A 16808-nucleotide genomic window follows, 5' to 3' on the forward strand; every position below is an offset into this window, starting at 1 on the left:
TAGTCGACGATTATCCAGTACCTGTTTGCTGATTTTCTTCAACATATTTGAAGTTATCGCCCCATTTGGTCGGCGACTGCGATGCTGGTCTTCGCAGGTCGTACGGCGTCGTTTAAACTAAGCTACCCAATATTTTACTTTTGATAACGAAGGAGCAGTCTCACCCTGAGTGAAATATAGCTCAACTTTTATATTAGTTGGGCTAACGCCTTTCAAATGGAAGGATTATATCGAATAAAGATAATCAATTTTTTTCATGTTTACAAATTCACTGAAAATGTTCAATATTGATGTCTGCCAAACAAATACTAAACAACGTGGCGTGTTCAAACTTTATATGCTGTATAGATTGTATACTTTCTAATACAGTGGTAGTTGGTATTTTTAAAGCAACTACCGCCATCTCTAGGTCCTCGTATTAAATGGAATTTTCAAATGAAATGTACTCACCTTGACAGCTTTTTGTAATAGCGGAACGTTCTGTATATATCCGCTAGCATGGTGAATATCAATTCTGATATCTTGTAAGGCCTTTTTCATTCTTCGATTTCTCTCTACTTCTTTTTTCACTTCGTTATTTGATGCGTTCAGTTTTTCTTTCAATTCTGCTAATTGTATATCTAAGCCCAAAATAACTTTTTGCAAGTTTTCTAATTCACGAACCATTTCATTGATTTGAATATTCTAAAAGAACAAATTAAGCGGGTATTCGAAGGTACAGGGATGTAAATAATGTAATGTTAGCTATAGAAAGTGCAATAGCTTGATAGAAATGTAATTGAATTAGAGTAAAACTCTTACTTGTTCTGTAATTATTTTTTCCTTAGGTTCAATTTGTGTATTCAATTCCTTTATTTTAAAGTCCAAAATGAACTTGAATTTTTCCAATTCTTGATTTTTGCTTTTTATGATAAATATTCTTTTTTCTTTTTCCTCGATAGTTTGATCCCTTTCTTGTATTTCTTTTTTATAATCCATTATCTCCTTCTCCAAATCATATATAAAGTTTTTGAATTTTATGTGTTCGTTCTCCATTGTGAATACTTTGTGCTTCAAATCATCAACTTCTTTAAGTGAAAGAAGAAGTTTCTTTTTAACCACTGATATCTCGCTTCTAGAAGAATAACAAAAGAAATAACAGCATTATTACGTGATTTTAATGTCAATGTTTTACTCGACAGTCTAATACTGGAAGTAGATTCAAACCTCTAACGCGAACTAAAGAGAGCGCACCTATGAATTAATTCTTTTTATAATGAAGAACAAAGCATCACAATTATTAAGAGATACTTCAAGAATATATGTTCTGATTTCTTGAATATTATGATAATGCATCATATCTTTTATGACATTTTCCCACAATACTTCGAAAATTGGTGGCAGTGACGGCTTTTGGGTGTTCCTCAAGTTTTTCCAAAAAACTCATTTTATAAAAGGTTGATTGCCTTTGTCCAATTTTCAATTGTTGGAACGGTTGCCATACAAAAAAAAGTGAGAATCACGAAGCACTTCTTCATGTCCTTATTTAAGTATTTACTATAGTTTGTCTTGCGAAATTCGCAATATTTCAATTTACAAAAATGTTATGAACAACATAAACACTTCCAACAAAATAATGCATTCTTTTGGTTACAATCTTAAATCCAATCATTTTCGGCATACATTTTTGTGTATAGCTTTTCCCCTACTTACACCATATGCTGCTACGATGATATTTGGTAAAGACCTACTTTTCTTTACAATTTTATCTTTTCTTTGTATGCATATTTACAGAATCTCTTGGAATTTATTAAGTTGAAAACAACTCCCATAGTACACAAAATTACACACACTCTTTTATAGTATATTGTTATTCAAATAAAATCGTCCTAAAGAACTAGGTGTATTATGTGTTTCGCTGGATTGACTGCCGTCAATTTCTCCAGTTAAATCACGCATCTGCTTAGATTATTTGTAGTATAACGTAGTTCTTCGTAAGTCGTGGAAAGAGCGCTCAGAGCACGTCGAGTATTCCAGATGAATAATAATACTGCAATAACCTGAATCGGAGGGTAGGTGGATTATTCAACGGTTGTTCATAAAGGTATTGGAAGTTGACTGCCAAGTATGGGAAATTTTCTTTTGGATAAGTAATAGAATTGATATTGTTTAGATTTTTTTTAAAATTTTGTGATATCATTTTTTCTTGGTTATTACTATTTTGGAGAGCTGTACAGCACTACCTCTGTATGGTAGGTAAAGGAGTCCCGGTATATTCGTATATGGTTGTTTTATACTTCAATTTCTAGAATTCCTTTTATTAGTTTATTGACTTTTATATTTATGCCTTTTTCATATGTTATTTATCATTATTTCAAGATAATTTTTTTGTTGGTATATTTGTTGCTTTGTTGAATAGTTGTACCTTTGAACTCCAGCTCTGATAGATAAGACATGAAACATTGAAATCATTTAAAGACCAGGATGGATTAGTATCTCAAATCTGAAATTGTGATATCGTTTCTTTGTTGCATATGTGAAAATTCTTCAATTGAATGAATATGCTTGATCAAATGGAATAACTACCACTGTAACTACTATAAATAGTATTTTAATAAACGAAATGCTACATTATTCATCTGGAAAAAATAATATGAAATCTTTAAGCTTGATTTGGCAATGTGAGCCGTAATCTGCATTAGCAATCGTCCGTTAAACTGATTATTACAACAGAAAACTTGAAAGATTTAATCCCTTGTGATGGCAGTGAACGATAAAAGCAGTTCAGTTCGAGGCAAAGTAAAGTATTAATAAAACAAGTGACATTGACTATAATATTCCATAATATAATATCGTACCTCAATCTTACGTTTACATCCTGTTCTTCTTTCAAGTCTTTCAAATGAGATTCTTTTAATTCATAAATTTCTCTATCAGCGTCATCTTCTATTTGCTGTTTAATTATCTCATGGTCTTTAGCTTGGGTCTGATTAAGCTCTGCGAGCTAAAATAGGGATGTAATAGACTTTACTTTGATAATCTCTGGTTATCTTATGATAAATAAAATGTCTACACAGTCGTTTGGAATGAGATCAAACTAATATATGGTTGAAATTGTGTTTCTTAAATAGTAGAAATACGGAATTTAGGTACTAAAATGTATAGAACGAGGGCGATTTCAGGCAGTTATTTTTTCAAAGGAAAAATTGCTTTACTGTTATTTGTTTGAAATTACTTTCAAACAGGCCACTTTTTAAATTTAGGAACTGAAAGTAATCAAAAGGTAACAGATCAGGTGAGATGCCGAATGAGGCAATAAATTGTAACGCAGCAATGACGGACGAAGGAGCAGGTGAATTGATGTCATAGAACAAAGCACTTTTCTTCAACAGAAGCGTTGTCTTTTTTAATTCTTAAAACGTGTAGGCAAATCAACATAATGTGGACCATTCATCATTTTTCTCTTTTTAAATAACCGATTAAGATACCAAAGCATCTCTGGTATCGTAAAGGTTTTAACATTATGGTGGCAAAAAGAGTTTATTTTCTTGGAAGCATATTCCTTTTATGATATATCCCTATATTTGTTTGAATTTTTTAAGCGAGCGAGCTTCTCATTAGCTTAGGTAATTCCATCTTGCAAGTAGCTCTTTCATATGTAATCTTCCATGCAAAATGTCGCTCACCTGTTTGGTTGGAATATATACTTCATTACCTTACAGTCAATTACTGTTCCGGACATTAAGTGTCCATATGACCAGCAGAGAACCACTTATAAACCATTGCATTGGACGGACCAGTTTCAGATTAATATTTAAGTGATCTTTCTAAGATTTTTGAATAATTTTTTAATGTGGAAAATAATGACAACACAAGTAATTTCTTTTAATTCATATTTATATATCAAATCAAGGTTTGTTTATGTCAGTATTAAACCTTATATAGCTGTAAGACTTTTGGGGACACTCTTCCGTGAAGATTAGCAATTTTCGCATTGTTAAAATGAATGCGTCAATCCGCTTCGAGCTACCGCCACGTAAATATCGCTGCCATTATTTTTTGCATCACCAAGCATGAATTGCAGCAATCTGTTGTGAAACTTAACAAAGCTTGCGAAGGGCCTTTCAAATAAAACGAAGAAAAATTTTAACTTCTGGAATAGTATTAATCTTTGACAACTCACAAACAACTGGTACATCCAAAAAATTTTAAAGGTACATTTTTTATCATCTGTACAGTACTGAATCAACATTCAGCACCTATCACCTTTTATCAGAACGGTAGACGTATCTAGAAGGACCGTGGTTCCAAACCAATCAACATCTTCAAAACAACGTAAAAGCTGATTTAATATCTTAGGTGGTGAAGTTTTTGAAATGAGCATTGAAACATTTGTTAACAGAACATCTTGGTGATTATATTGAAAAATCTAAGAATGTTTGATGAAAATAAAATGAAAAGCTTGAATATTTATAATTTCAAACTATAATTTTGATTTATAGTCTATAGTTATAGCCGATAAAACAAAACAACAGAAGAAAGAACAATGATATTAATTTTGAGGATAATTATCTTACTTATAAATCCAAGTTCTTTGATGAAATTATAATTTTTATTCGACTTACTTCATCGTATTGCAATTTAGCTTCTTTGAGTCTTGTTTCATAGTCATTGATAATAGATGTTTCTGAATCTTCTTTAGCTTTTTTTAATTCCATATATCTAGCGTCAGCGTCTTTCAGCATTCTATCCATTTTGTTTTCGAATTTCATGAATTTCTCATATTCTGCTATCAATTTTTCATTGTAAGATGCCTCTAATCTTTGAACAAACAATTCATGATTCTGTTTCATTTGATTTATTTGAATATTTATACTGTTGATTTCTTGTATATGTTCTGCTTCCATTTGCTTCAAAAACAGTCTATTATTCGTATTTTGTTGAAATTAAGTAATGAAAACTGTTTGTTGTGGCATGAAACTCGAATTTTAATAGATGGAATTCATAAATTCGAATTTCAACGACAATAGAAAATCTAATTAGACTTGAAAAAGGTTGATATGTATATTACGTTACCTCATTTTTTAATTTCAATTCTTCAATAGCGTTACAATAACTTTCGTGTATATCCTTCATTTTTGATGCTGCCAATGCGTCGTTCTGGCGCATTTGATAAGAATGCTCTGTTTCTAATTCTCTCATTCTTAATTGAAGATTTCTTATTTGTAACATTTTGTCCTCTAAGATCTGCCTAGATATAAGTATTTCGTTCGATGATGGTAAATCAAATTTTATGGCTTTGTCCTCGATATTTAAAAGTCTCCAAAAACATATAACACCGATGATAGAAGCTGTTATCAAATATCTATCATCACATGATAGCGTCATCTAAAAACCGTAATTAAATTTAATGGAATTGATTGGTAACATTACAATGTTACAAAGTGAAAGAAATTTATGTTTTTACATGTACAGGTTATTTTTGTTTTCATCATTTACTTCTGTCAACAATTGTTGAATTCGTTATATACAATCATTCTCTTTCTCATGTTGCTACTACGTTTCACATAAATCAGTACAGAAGCTCCTAAAATCAGTTATAAGACTTTTTTTCACCGATATCTTCTTAGGTTTATTATTTTCCAGATTAAGATTAAGGTTTCTTGAACAAAATAGCTTATAACGAAAAATGTGAATTGCAGCTTTCAAGTACATGTTAAAATAGCTAACATTCATTTAACAATATGGTTTTGGATGTACGAGGTTTACACCAAAGAATCGAGCCTTATATGTGCGGATTGCTACTTAAACTTTGAGATATGGCAACACTGATGTGAATAACTAAGTTGGAATTTCTGGGACCGTTGACGATATTCATACTGAATACACTGCTTACATCACTACTACAGCAACACTCACAATTACACTGTCTGACGCGCGTTTCGATAACTAAGTTAACGTCTTCAGAGACTGAAGGTAAACTAAAAGCTAGTGACTCCACTTACCCGTTTTATAATAAATTTTCCTGCCAATAAACTCCTTGGCGGGAATTTCCTAATCATTCTTTGACTACTAACCTATAGAGTGGGCTGTAAGGAATTCGCCCTCTTTTACAAATTTGGTATTTTATCTTTAAGATTGCCCAACAATTGTTTTAATGTATTGCTGGATTTATAAACCAATTTAAGACCCACTCTTCTAAATATTCCGTCCAATCCTTTTGTATAATGATATTTTCGCCATATATTCAATACGAAGAAGGTAAACGTAGACGAATTTATTTTGGAACTCAACTTAATTTCCTGGTACATCTGTAATCCACTTACCACTTACCATCAAGAGATACAATAAGGAAAAGAAAAACCCAAAATGAAAAACAAGAAAAATTTGTAGTGATATCTTTCAATCCCCTTTATACAAAAGGTTTGGACGGAATCTGTAGCAGAGTGGGTTTTAAATTGATTTATAAATCCAACAATACATTAAAACAATTGTTGGGCAATCCTAAGGATAAAATACCAAATTTGGAAAATTCCTTACAGCCCACTCTATAGGTTACTAATCAAGGAATGAATGTGAAGATTCTCGCCAAGGAGTTTATTGGTGGGAAAATTTGGTATAAAAAAGGAAAATCAAGTTATTAGATTTTAGTTTACCTTCAGTCTCTGAAGACAACTTGCTTATCAAAGCCCGCGTTAGAGAGTGTAGTTGTGAGTGTTGGTGTAGTTGTGGTGTAAACAGTGTATTCAGTACTGATGTGAATATATAAATCTGCAATTGTCATTATGAAGTGTGACATTTTTAACAATGATCACATGTTTTGAAGATACTTCAATCGGATTGGAAGAAATGCTTCGACAATTGGTTCAAATGCATGCGAAAGTACAAAAGTATATTGATCTTAATGGAGAATATTTCGAAAAACACTAAAAGCATGTTCAATTATAAATATTTGTTTTTATTTGTCTATCCCAAAACTTGAGTAGCAACCCTCGAATTATATCTCCTAGACTTCTGTAGAACGTGGGCGTCTTCTTGAACTCTGTTACTGTAAAAATCAGATTCTTGCAATCCCTCTCCCTCTCTTGTTACTTAAGGTCATGCGACCTCTCCAACGCAAGTCCTGAATCCTATATCAAAAATTCATATCCTAATCTCTTTTATCCCGTTACTTTAGCAAAATTTCGATTATTGAAGTGAATACTTCTGTGCTCGGTATACTTTTATGATTGAAACAGTCTCATATAATCCCGATTTGTACCCCTTATTCACCATTACCTACAGTATTATTATATTATATATTATAAATTATCCACTTGAAAAATTCTTTTCCGTTTCAGAATTGCAAATTACGAAATCTGAGAAGTTTGACGTAGGTCGATTGGCATGTTATAAATCATATTTATGAGAATTCTGTGTAGTACATTTGCATACTGAATCAATGTAGATGTATTCTATTCTTTGTGTGTCGTGGTCATCATTTTTTCAAGTTTCTTGTCGGTAAACTGGTGATATAGTTAATTAATAGGAGCTTCACCTTGTTTGCCAATTAAAAATTATTTTTGCAGTTATTATCATAAAATTATGTACCTTAACAATGGTTTTGTTATGCATACTATATTCGACAACTTCTGCCTTCTCTAACAATGGTATTTTAACAACATACGCAACGCCATTATTACCTGAAAACAAAAGTTAAATTTCTCATATGTTGTCAATATTCTTACATGACATTAAAGCATAAAATATCAAATTACATCTTAATAGCTTTACATTTAGGTTTATATTTACTTGAAGCTTTCATATTGGCAGATTATTATTCTTTATCTTCTATTGTTGGTTTAGTAGTAAAAGATAATTTTCAAAGAAATATCTCAAAGTTATTAATATCTCAAATTCCCTTATAAGTACACATTAGGCTCACAATTACCCCTCCACAAAAACGCAGACTAGGAATCATAAATTGGATAGTTTTTGTTATTATCATATTGATTGATATGCATTCCTATGTTACTTTCATACTATCACCATTCTTTCAGATAGCTAAAAAATGTAGAAAAACACATTTACCTGAGACAAATAACATATTATTTAAGGCTGACAAGATAATTCCATCTAAAGGAGTTCCTGGAGGTATAACTACATCTCTTTGTACGTTTGAATTATAATATTCTCTAATATGTCCATCGGTTCCTACAGCAAATGTATTCTTTCCATCTCTAGTTATCTCCACTCCTTTAGCTGGTACTGACTTAATGACAGTTTCTTGTATCCTGGTTGATCTGACAATATCCCAACAATATACGGCACCATCATATCCGCAACTAGCCAGTACTGTGTCATCACTAGACCAGGATAAGCCTGTTATCTACAACAAACCAAAAACTGAATATCTGAGCTTCTAGAACATTAATTTTCGCATTGAAAAAGCCAATTTGCCAATCGAGATCGATTATTCCATATTTTTCTGCAAAAGACAGAATCATCTTCAATCTTTCAATCTTCAGATGATAGCTACAACTGTGACTACTTCTAAAACTGTTCACAGTATACATCAGTGAAAGTTCTGTTGAAGACGAAAGAATATTGATAAAAAAGAGTTGAGGTCAAGAATTTTTATTCTAACACGTTGGTTCAAAAAATGTCAAACCACTGGGTAAAGACAATGAATGACATTTGAAATGGTATGTTAAAATGCATGAAAGTTACGTTATTGGGTTATTTGTCACATGTTGACTTGGTCGAAAACATTTGCGATGCTAAGTAAGAAAAAAGATTGGGAAATGAATACATCATTGAATCTTTCGATAGAAATATCTTTTAAAACAACCACAACAGCTAGCGCTGGAGTATTCAAGGCTGGTACCAAATACTCATTATTCCTAAGCTCCTGTTTTAGCTTAGCTATATACACAAATACACTTGAAAGATGCGTGCAAATAGATCTGGAAATAAACTATGAGAAATGTGAGATATAAATCAATTCGTTGTGCGAAAGCCCGAATTCCTATTTCAACGCCTCAAAATCTGGCCCGAGGTGCAGTAGAAAATTTGATGGAATAGGCAAAGACTGTTTCAAGAAACCAAAAAAGCCAGAAAAGGTGCAATAGCCTTTCTGTAGTGTAAGAAAATGCTCTTATACAAAAAAATTCGAAGGAAGTTGAGGAAGGAGCATTCTGGATCACTACATCTACGCTAGAAATATGAAGGGATAGAAATTTGAGGATTCGATGATATATGTATAAGGTTTTGCATAAAATATTTTCATGACCATTGAAAACTTTTAGTCCAGTTCGCTGTATAATATACAAAATATTAAGAGATAAATCAAAACATGTGAAAGATAATTTCCAAGAAACTAGCGTCAAGTTTAGTCGAGAAAAATCAGGAGATAGGAAGAGGAATAAATAGAAAGTTTCCGTTGACGTTTTATTTTTTTCGATCACAAAATGCAAATGTTTTTGAAGCTTGAATAAAAAACTGTTATTCAAGAATGGCTTACTTTAATTAATGTAGAATTTGATTCGGAAATGGAATTAATTTAGGCTAAAGTTCCAAGTCTCGAAATAATACTACATTTAAAATAAAAGATGTTAAGGTATTATTTACGGAAGCCGTGCAACGTGTTACAAAGGCACCTTGGATACGATTAATATATCATGTGAAAAGGAGACAAAAAATAGATAGAATTAGTTGAAATTATGAAAGAGATGGAGCTTTTGACAATTAATATTAGAAAATGGTATTTTAAGTCAACCGAAAGAGTTGTTTATGAATACATGTTCCTATAAATAAACTTCAACTTGTATCAGTTGGGTTATATACCTAAATATGGTTGCAAATCCAACAATTAACTGCTAATTTTTGTATGAAATCACGGCATGAGATCTAATCTGGGAATTACTTCATATAATCCTTTTTACCAACCAAAACGTTGCTGTGAAGGATATTAACTGGGTGAATAATTGGTTATATTGCTTCTTAAGCTATTTCAAATAGCTGAACTTAAATAAATTCCCCATGAAACTATATTTTTATACCTTAATACTATAACAATATTACTAATAATCCATTTTCTGACAGTTTAAGTATTATTAAGTTTTTGTTCCATACTTTTAAATTACTGTGAATCATTCTTTTTTTATTAAAGTAATTTTGTTGCCCCTCAAGAGGACATTTGTAACAGTATGCTGTTTAAACAAAAATATGTCAGCATAACATTGAGGACTAGTCTTTTTGAATTAGTATTATTTGTATAATATATATAAATATATTCTGAACTTCGGTGTTTATTGAATATTACTACTGTCAGAATGGTAAGTGTCTCTCTAATTTCCGATGTAACCAAGTTCGGTATCATAAGTAATTATAATTTTCATTCTTTTCCTACGCTAGAAATTATTCAGCAATAAAAGGAGTTGCATAACTGATAGATCGTAACTACATATGCAATAACACAAGTTAATTATTGTTTTGAGTACTCGACCTCGTTAGTTGGGTTTGGTACAGTGAATTAACGGAGATTGTATATTTCATTAATCGTCTTTTATGATTAACGTGACCAGACGTGTCCCGTTTTGAACAGGACTGTCCCTTTCTATAATTACGAGTTCCGGTATCCCCTAAACGAACTCTGGGATGCAAAATTGTCCCGGTATTAGAAATGGAGCACATGTGATTCACATAGGAATAAAATCTGCTACAGGCGGGCTAATCGAAGGTTACGAAAGCGTTATTGTGAATATGTATTATTTTTTTTTATTTACACGATTCGAGTTGAAGCTCTAAAGGAGTTTTGTGCCGAAACTGAAACGGATGGCTTACTATTATGTCTGCCTTGGAGAGGGTCCTAAAAATGTATCAGCCGTTGAAATGCTACTTTTTGCTTATTGAAAAATGTCCCCTGTTACTAAAAGACCCCACATCCGAATTGTGGCTTTATTTTTTACATGCTCAGGCAGCACGTTTTCATCAAGCTGTCATGAAATTTGAAGGTCAAACTATATTGGCAAATGAAGCTGCAAATGAAGTCAATAAATTAAATGACAATTGAACTCAGAAACAGACCAATCCGTTTATTTCCATTTATGCTCCGTCAAACAATGTTGAAATTAAAAAAAAATGGTAATAATATCCAAGAAGAGTTTGCAAGAATTTTATAAAACAAGCCGTGAATATCTGGAGCAGTGGACTTGCTTTCTTACCAAAGAATTGAAGATATTTTATTGGGCAAATTTGGAAAAGCTCGCCACTGAAGACCTCCAAAAATATTAATTGAAAAGCAATATATTGATTGTAATGGAGATACTGAATTTTTTGACGATTTTTTTATTAATTACTAATTACATTACATCACAAACAGTATCAGAATGGAATAGTTCAAGTTTTTCTGAATAAATAAATAAATAACTTCATCTGAATAATATTTTTCTTAAAAATGTGTGTTTTTTTTTCATTAAATACCTATTATTTGACCTTAACAAACTTATATCCCGTTTTGAGTCAAACAATAAATGGTCACGTTATGCATGAGGAATATTACCTTTCTATTATGTCCTTTTAGCATATACATCAATTCAAAAGTAACACTTGAATATATTTGGATAACAGTCCCATTAGCAGCAGCAAATAAATGACCCATACGGCTGAAGCATGTCATACTGAAAAAATTGAATTGGAAATTTGCAAAAAATTTATAGAAAAAAGTATATATATCTATATTATATCAAAATGACAAGAATGGTAAAAAATGCTACACAAGATACAGGTAATCTTTGTAGCTACAACAAATTCCAAATATTATATATAAATTTGTTAAGTCAGCTTGAAATAGTGCAAGACAACTTGCAAGAAATTCTATGCAATTTTATCAAAAGTCAAAATATTTCATAGATTAATATTTCACGTCGTTTGACATTATGTCAGTCTCTTACTACTGGATTATAGCTGCCCCTAACAAAAATTCCATAAATAAATTGAGCAAATTCATAACATCGAACTTTATTTAACATTTTTTTGGCAGCTTATAAATGAAAATAATAAAGCTTAGTGAAATGAACAAGAAAAAAGTGGTCGGTAAATAACTGGCAAAAATGATATCTGCCGCTGCCTCTCTTTTGGTTAGGTCTTGAAACTTGATATCGAAGAAGATAAATTGAATCTCAGCTGATATCACTATTGCGCCTTTATTGGATATTCTAATTTTTATTTCGTATAAGTTGAAATTATAGAGAGGAATCTTGTTTTGGATTAACAATGAATCAAAATAAAGTTAGATCAGTTGATTGATTGGACTTTTGAAAAACTAACAGTTCGGTCTAACCTTTGTTGCTTTACATGAAAGTATTTTTCCTTTGATCTCTTGTATAATTGTGAATAGTAGAAAAAATACCTCGAGGAACGTAAGTAGCAGAAGAAAAATTAGTCCTTTTTGTTAGAATCGCATGCAATTTCTCGAATGTTGTTTTATATTATATCAAACGGCCTTTACTATTTACGTACTCGCAATTCCTGATATTGAATTCTTTTGTTAGAATTATCTCGTCGATCATTATTGTCATGAATCTCAGTTTATCTGAGAAACTAATAACGGCATACAACCCAGTTGGATGCAGTGAAACCGAGTAAATATCGTCTTCAAAAGTTTGCACAAGTTCTAGTTCAACAGTTTCGTAATTCCATATTTTAACCGATCTATCTCGAGAACCTGAAAATTATCTATTTGGTACATATACCTAAGGAATATCTTAAGTCATTTTGGTTTTTTTATATAGAATGACGATGCGTCACTAGATTGAATTTCTTAAATTTTTTTTCTTTCTTTCTTAATTCAAGAAGGCAAGATAACTTGAATCTCAGCTGATATCACTATTGCGCCTTTATTGGATATTATAATTTTTATTTCATACAATTTGCAATTCTAGAAAGGAATCTTGTTTTGGATTAACAATGAATCAAAATAAAGTTAGATCAGTTGATTGATTGGACTTTTGAAAAACTAATAGTTTGGTCTAACCTTTGTTGCTTTACGTGGAAGGATTTTTCCTTTGATTTTTTGTGTAATTGTGAATAGTAGATAAATTTCTTAAAAAGTGAAATGCGTACACAAAATACGGATTGATTTTATGAAGGAACATTGTGTTTAGAAATAATTCTACAATGATTTTATGTTAGGTTTTAGTAATGGTAGTATTTTACCGATGCTAAGCACAATTGGTTTCCATCTACATACGGACAATCCACCGACAGGTCCCAAATGTACTGAGTATCCAAACTCTTTTAACAGGACATCAGGTCCCGTTTCAGCGTCGTGTACAAATATACGTTCGCTCCACATTTGCATTTCTAAGCAAGTTACCAGAATCCTGAAACATTTCCGTGATAATTGTTTTATAATAATCAGAGCTTTTTATAGAATTTCCAGGGATTTCATTGTAAATAGTTTTGTGATGAAATTTCAGAAAAATAAGTTTTTCACAATTAGTATTGTTTGTAGAGCCCATAAGTTGGTGTTTGTTTAGTTATTGAATCAACACACTGATAATTATGTAGTGGGCATTTATTAAGCCCGAGAGAATTAGAAACTATTAATTGTCATCTTGCGCTCAGTTTTTGATACTTATCATCATTATAAACTGACAAAATAACATGGATAGTTTGACGATTGAACAACGTTACCACATTATCCATATTACTTTCAACTTAATAATATACACGTATAAATTATAGACAATTAATTGATTTGTTTGAAGCACTCAATAGTCAAACAAGCATGTTATTACAAACAATTTTTGAATGATACGATAAGATCAACAAGTTTGCACAATCATCTCAGCCTACATTCTAATAAAAGCCAGCTGGTGCAGAAATTATTGCCACAAACGATCATCATAATGTATCTTCTTTGGCCGAATGGGCTTTGAAGCAGATGAAACTAAATTGTGTTCAGCAACGAGGCTCACATTTCCTTAACCAGCTTTTTAATACGACATTTTCAAATATAAAGTGAATTTCAACCATAAGAGTCTTCTTACAGTACGATTTACATGCTGGTGTTATTTTATCGGATGTTATATCTTCAAAAATGGAGCTTGCATTACGATCAATGGAGATAATTACCACAGAAAAATCAATTATTTTTTTATTAAAAAAATGAGCGATATTTTTCGGTAGAAATATGATATAAATAAGATGGCAATCTTTGAGCGATTGAAATTAAAATTTCGATACATGAAAATATCATTTGAAGGCGAGCGATTTCAAACCTCTGATTCATTTCCTGTGGAGTACATTGATCTTGGTATTTCTGACCTACGACCAACAATACTCAAAATTACATGACCAGAATATCCTTTGTCATGATCAGCTGCCGTATAATCGAAATTATTTTCAAATGTTAATTCTATTAACTAACATCTGGTTCACACGTTTCCAAGATACGTTTTAACTTGATCAATCATATCCAAACAAGTAAGTTTAAATCATTCAAAACAAAGGTCTCAAAGAGGGTCTTCATTCAATTTTTGTTGGTCGACTAAAATTTATCAACTACAGCTGAAACTTTAGAACGTAGGTTAAGGCAACGAATTGAATCAATTAGAAATCGGAATTTTCAAAAGAAAACTATTATCAAAAAAATGAAGACTGACTATTAAAATAAGAAAATAATGGCTATTAAATGATTTGTTATTCTCATAAAGTTCTGTCATGTTAAAAAACACATCTTTCGACAGATTCGGTATAGTTTTCAGGCAACGAATGAGTCAAGAGAACCATTTCTACGAATGTTTTTTTCCATAAACGGAAATAACTAAAATGTTTCTAACCTGTCTTGCGATGGATTTATGGCTATGCTGTTTACCGTAGTTATGATTTCCGGTTCTTCTTCGTATTCTCTATGAATGGTCCTGTCCGGTATTATAAAAACGCCTCGTTTCCTGTATCTGTTGGGATTTTCCTTTTCGTAAAAATGTACTTTTCCATTAGTATAACCGAAAAAGAATCCTCTGCCAAATGTTACGATACTACGGATTTCCAAACATTCGCCGACGTCCGGACATTCTTCGCCAATCATATCATATAAAGAAGGATTAACAGGCAAATCGGCATTTTCATCCCTGAAATAAACTCGTTATATATGGTGGTAACAAGATTGTATCCAAAAGACAAATGAAAAAAGTTAATTTTTAGTTGAAAGCCTTTGTTGTCTGTTGTTATTTCAAAATAACATCGTAATTGAGGGTATTATAACATTCAGCAGTGAAGTTTGGAGTATAAAAGAAAATTTTTAATATTAAAAAAATAATTTCACGCTTTTTAAATCGTATATATTGACAATATTTATAGTTTGCTTGTAATAAACATGCCACATCTATTAAAAACAAAAACTCACTTTAAATATCAATTAGCTCTACTTTTTCCTTTTATGACGGGTTGCTCTTTCTCTTTATAAAAACCAATAGTAATCACCCATCATGGCCGAATCCCATCGTCCTTGATACCGAATTTCTATTGTTTTAATATCTTGTTGGAACCTTTCATCCTGCTCAACCAACAGGTCGAATATTAGTAACACATAATTCTACATGAAACACGACAAACAATATGTTGGAAAGGGTCCAGTTATTTGTCGTCCTCCTGTCTTTCCACGTTTTAAATCTTTATCTTTATACAATGTTCACTTAAAAACATTGTTCTAAGCTCTGTGATTCTCATCCATATTATATTCATTATACTCGTATTGAGCTAGCCACCATAACTTTTCACTTAATTATTATTATTTAATAATGTGGAAAATCATAAGAATTTTTCCTGTTTCACATCCACTACAATGAACTTTTTTTTTGCCTTTCAACATCCGAATAAACTGAGACCAGTCTCGTGGAATCATAATTTTGAAATTATCATCAATTTGTTTTTTTTTTCAATTCTTGCATGATCGCTGTCACTTTCCAAACGCGTGTGTCCAAGAAGCAAACATTTCTGGTCAATTACCTCAATTGCTGCCTTCTGAAAGGTATAAAAAATATTTCTGCTTGCAATGGCTTCGTTCTAGATGAATCAGGTTGTATAGACTCGAAGGATTAGATTATATAAAGATAACACACGTTTGTTGATAAACAATATGGTACAAGTTACATCTGTTTGGTTAAAGTTTTTGATGTCAAATTAAAATGAAACTACCGATCTTTGCCTTTTGTTTTGCCAACCTTGGAAAAATATAAATTTGACATATCTCATTATAGCTTCAAAGCTAAAAGGAATACTACTTTATAGGAAATAGTGGGACATATCTTATTTTTCCATCTTGAAGCAAAAACAACTGAGTCAAAAGGTATAAAAATCTCAAAATTACCAGAGTCATATATTCATTCTGTTTTTGCCAACTTACTACGGAAATATGATATGATACTCACTTCTTACTTCTCTTATCCTTTTTTGGTCTAAGAAATGCATGAAAAATATAAATAATATCAATGAAAATATTAAAGTAAGTCATGACCTTGATATACAACGCTAGAATGTGTCATTAATATAAAATATATCGGTTTATGAAAAAATGAATCATGATGATCATATTCATTGAGAAAATATAGCATTACGTTTACTTGGCAATCGATCGTGGGCAAAAATAACGCACCACCCCGATATCTGAAAATATTTTTTTGTTCAATAAATTTAAATTAATATTGCTTTTATTTAACTTCTCTTCAATCATTTTGGCGCAATAATAAGAAATGTGTAGTAATTTTGAGTAATTTTTAATGAGTAAAAAAATAAAAATAAAAACATTGAAATAAAACCAAATTTTCCTAAAAATAAAACTTGCA

The 16808-nt window shown here is 31.3% G+C and overlaps 1 protein-coding gene across 1 annotated transcript in view; it reads right to left on the reverse strand.

The window, feature by feature from the left end:
* Positions 1-16808, reverse strand: part of LOC130443841 (cilia- and flagella-associated protein 57) — a 29887-nt gene that overhangs the window by 5712 nt on the left and 7367 nt on the right. Inside the window, 11 exon segments of the mRNA XM_056778747.1 lie at positions 451-684; positions 802-1114; positions 2838-2983; positions 4605-4889; positions 5056-5367; positions 7570-7661; positions 8050-8347; positions 11522-11639; positions 12481-12685; positions 13177-13343; positions 14805-15095. Coding sequence (XP_056634725.1) covers positions 451-684; positions 802-1114; positions 2838-2983; positions 4605-4889; positions 5056-5367; positions 7570-7661; positions 8050-8347; positions 11522-11639; positions 12481-12685; positions 13177-13343; positions 14805-15095 — 2461 coding nt within the window.

The sequence above is a fragment of the Diorhabda sublineata genome, chromosome 1 (genome assembly GCF_026230105.1).
Source record: "Diorhabda sublineata isolate icDioSubl1.1 chromosome 1, icDioSubl1.1, whole genome shotgun sequence".
NCBI classification, from domain to species: domain Eukaryota; kingdom Metazoa; phylum Arthropoda; class Insecta; order Coleoptera; family Chrysomelidae; genus Diorhabda; species Diorhabda sublineata.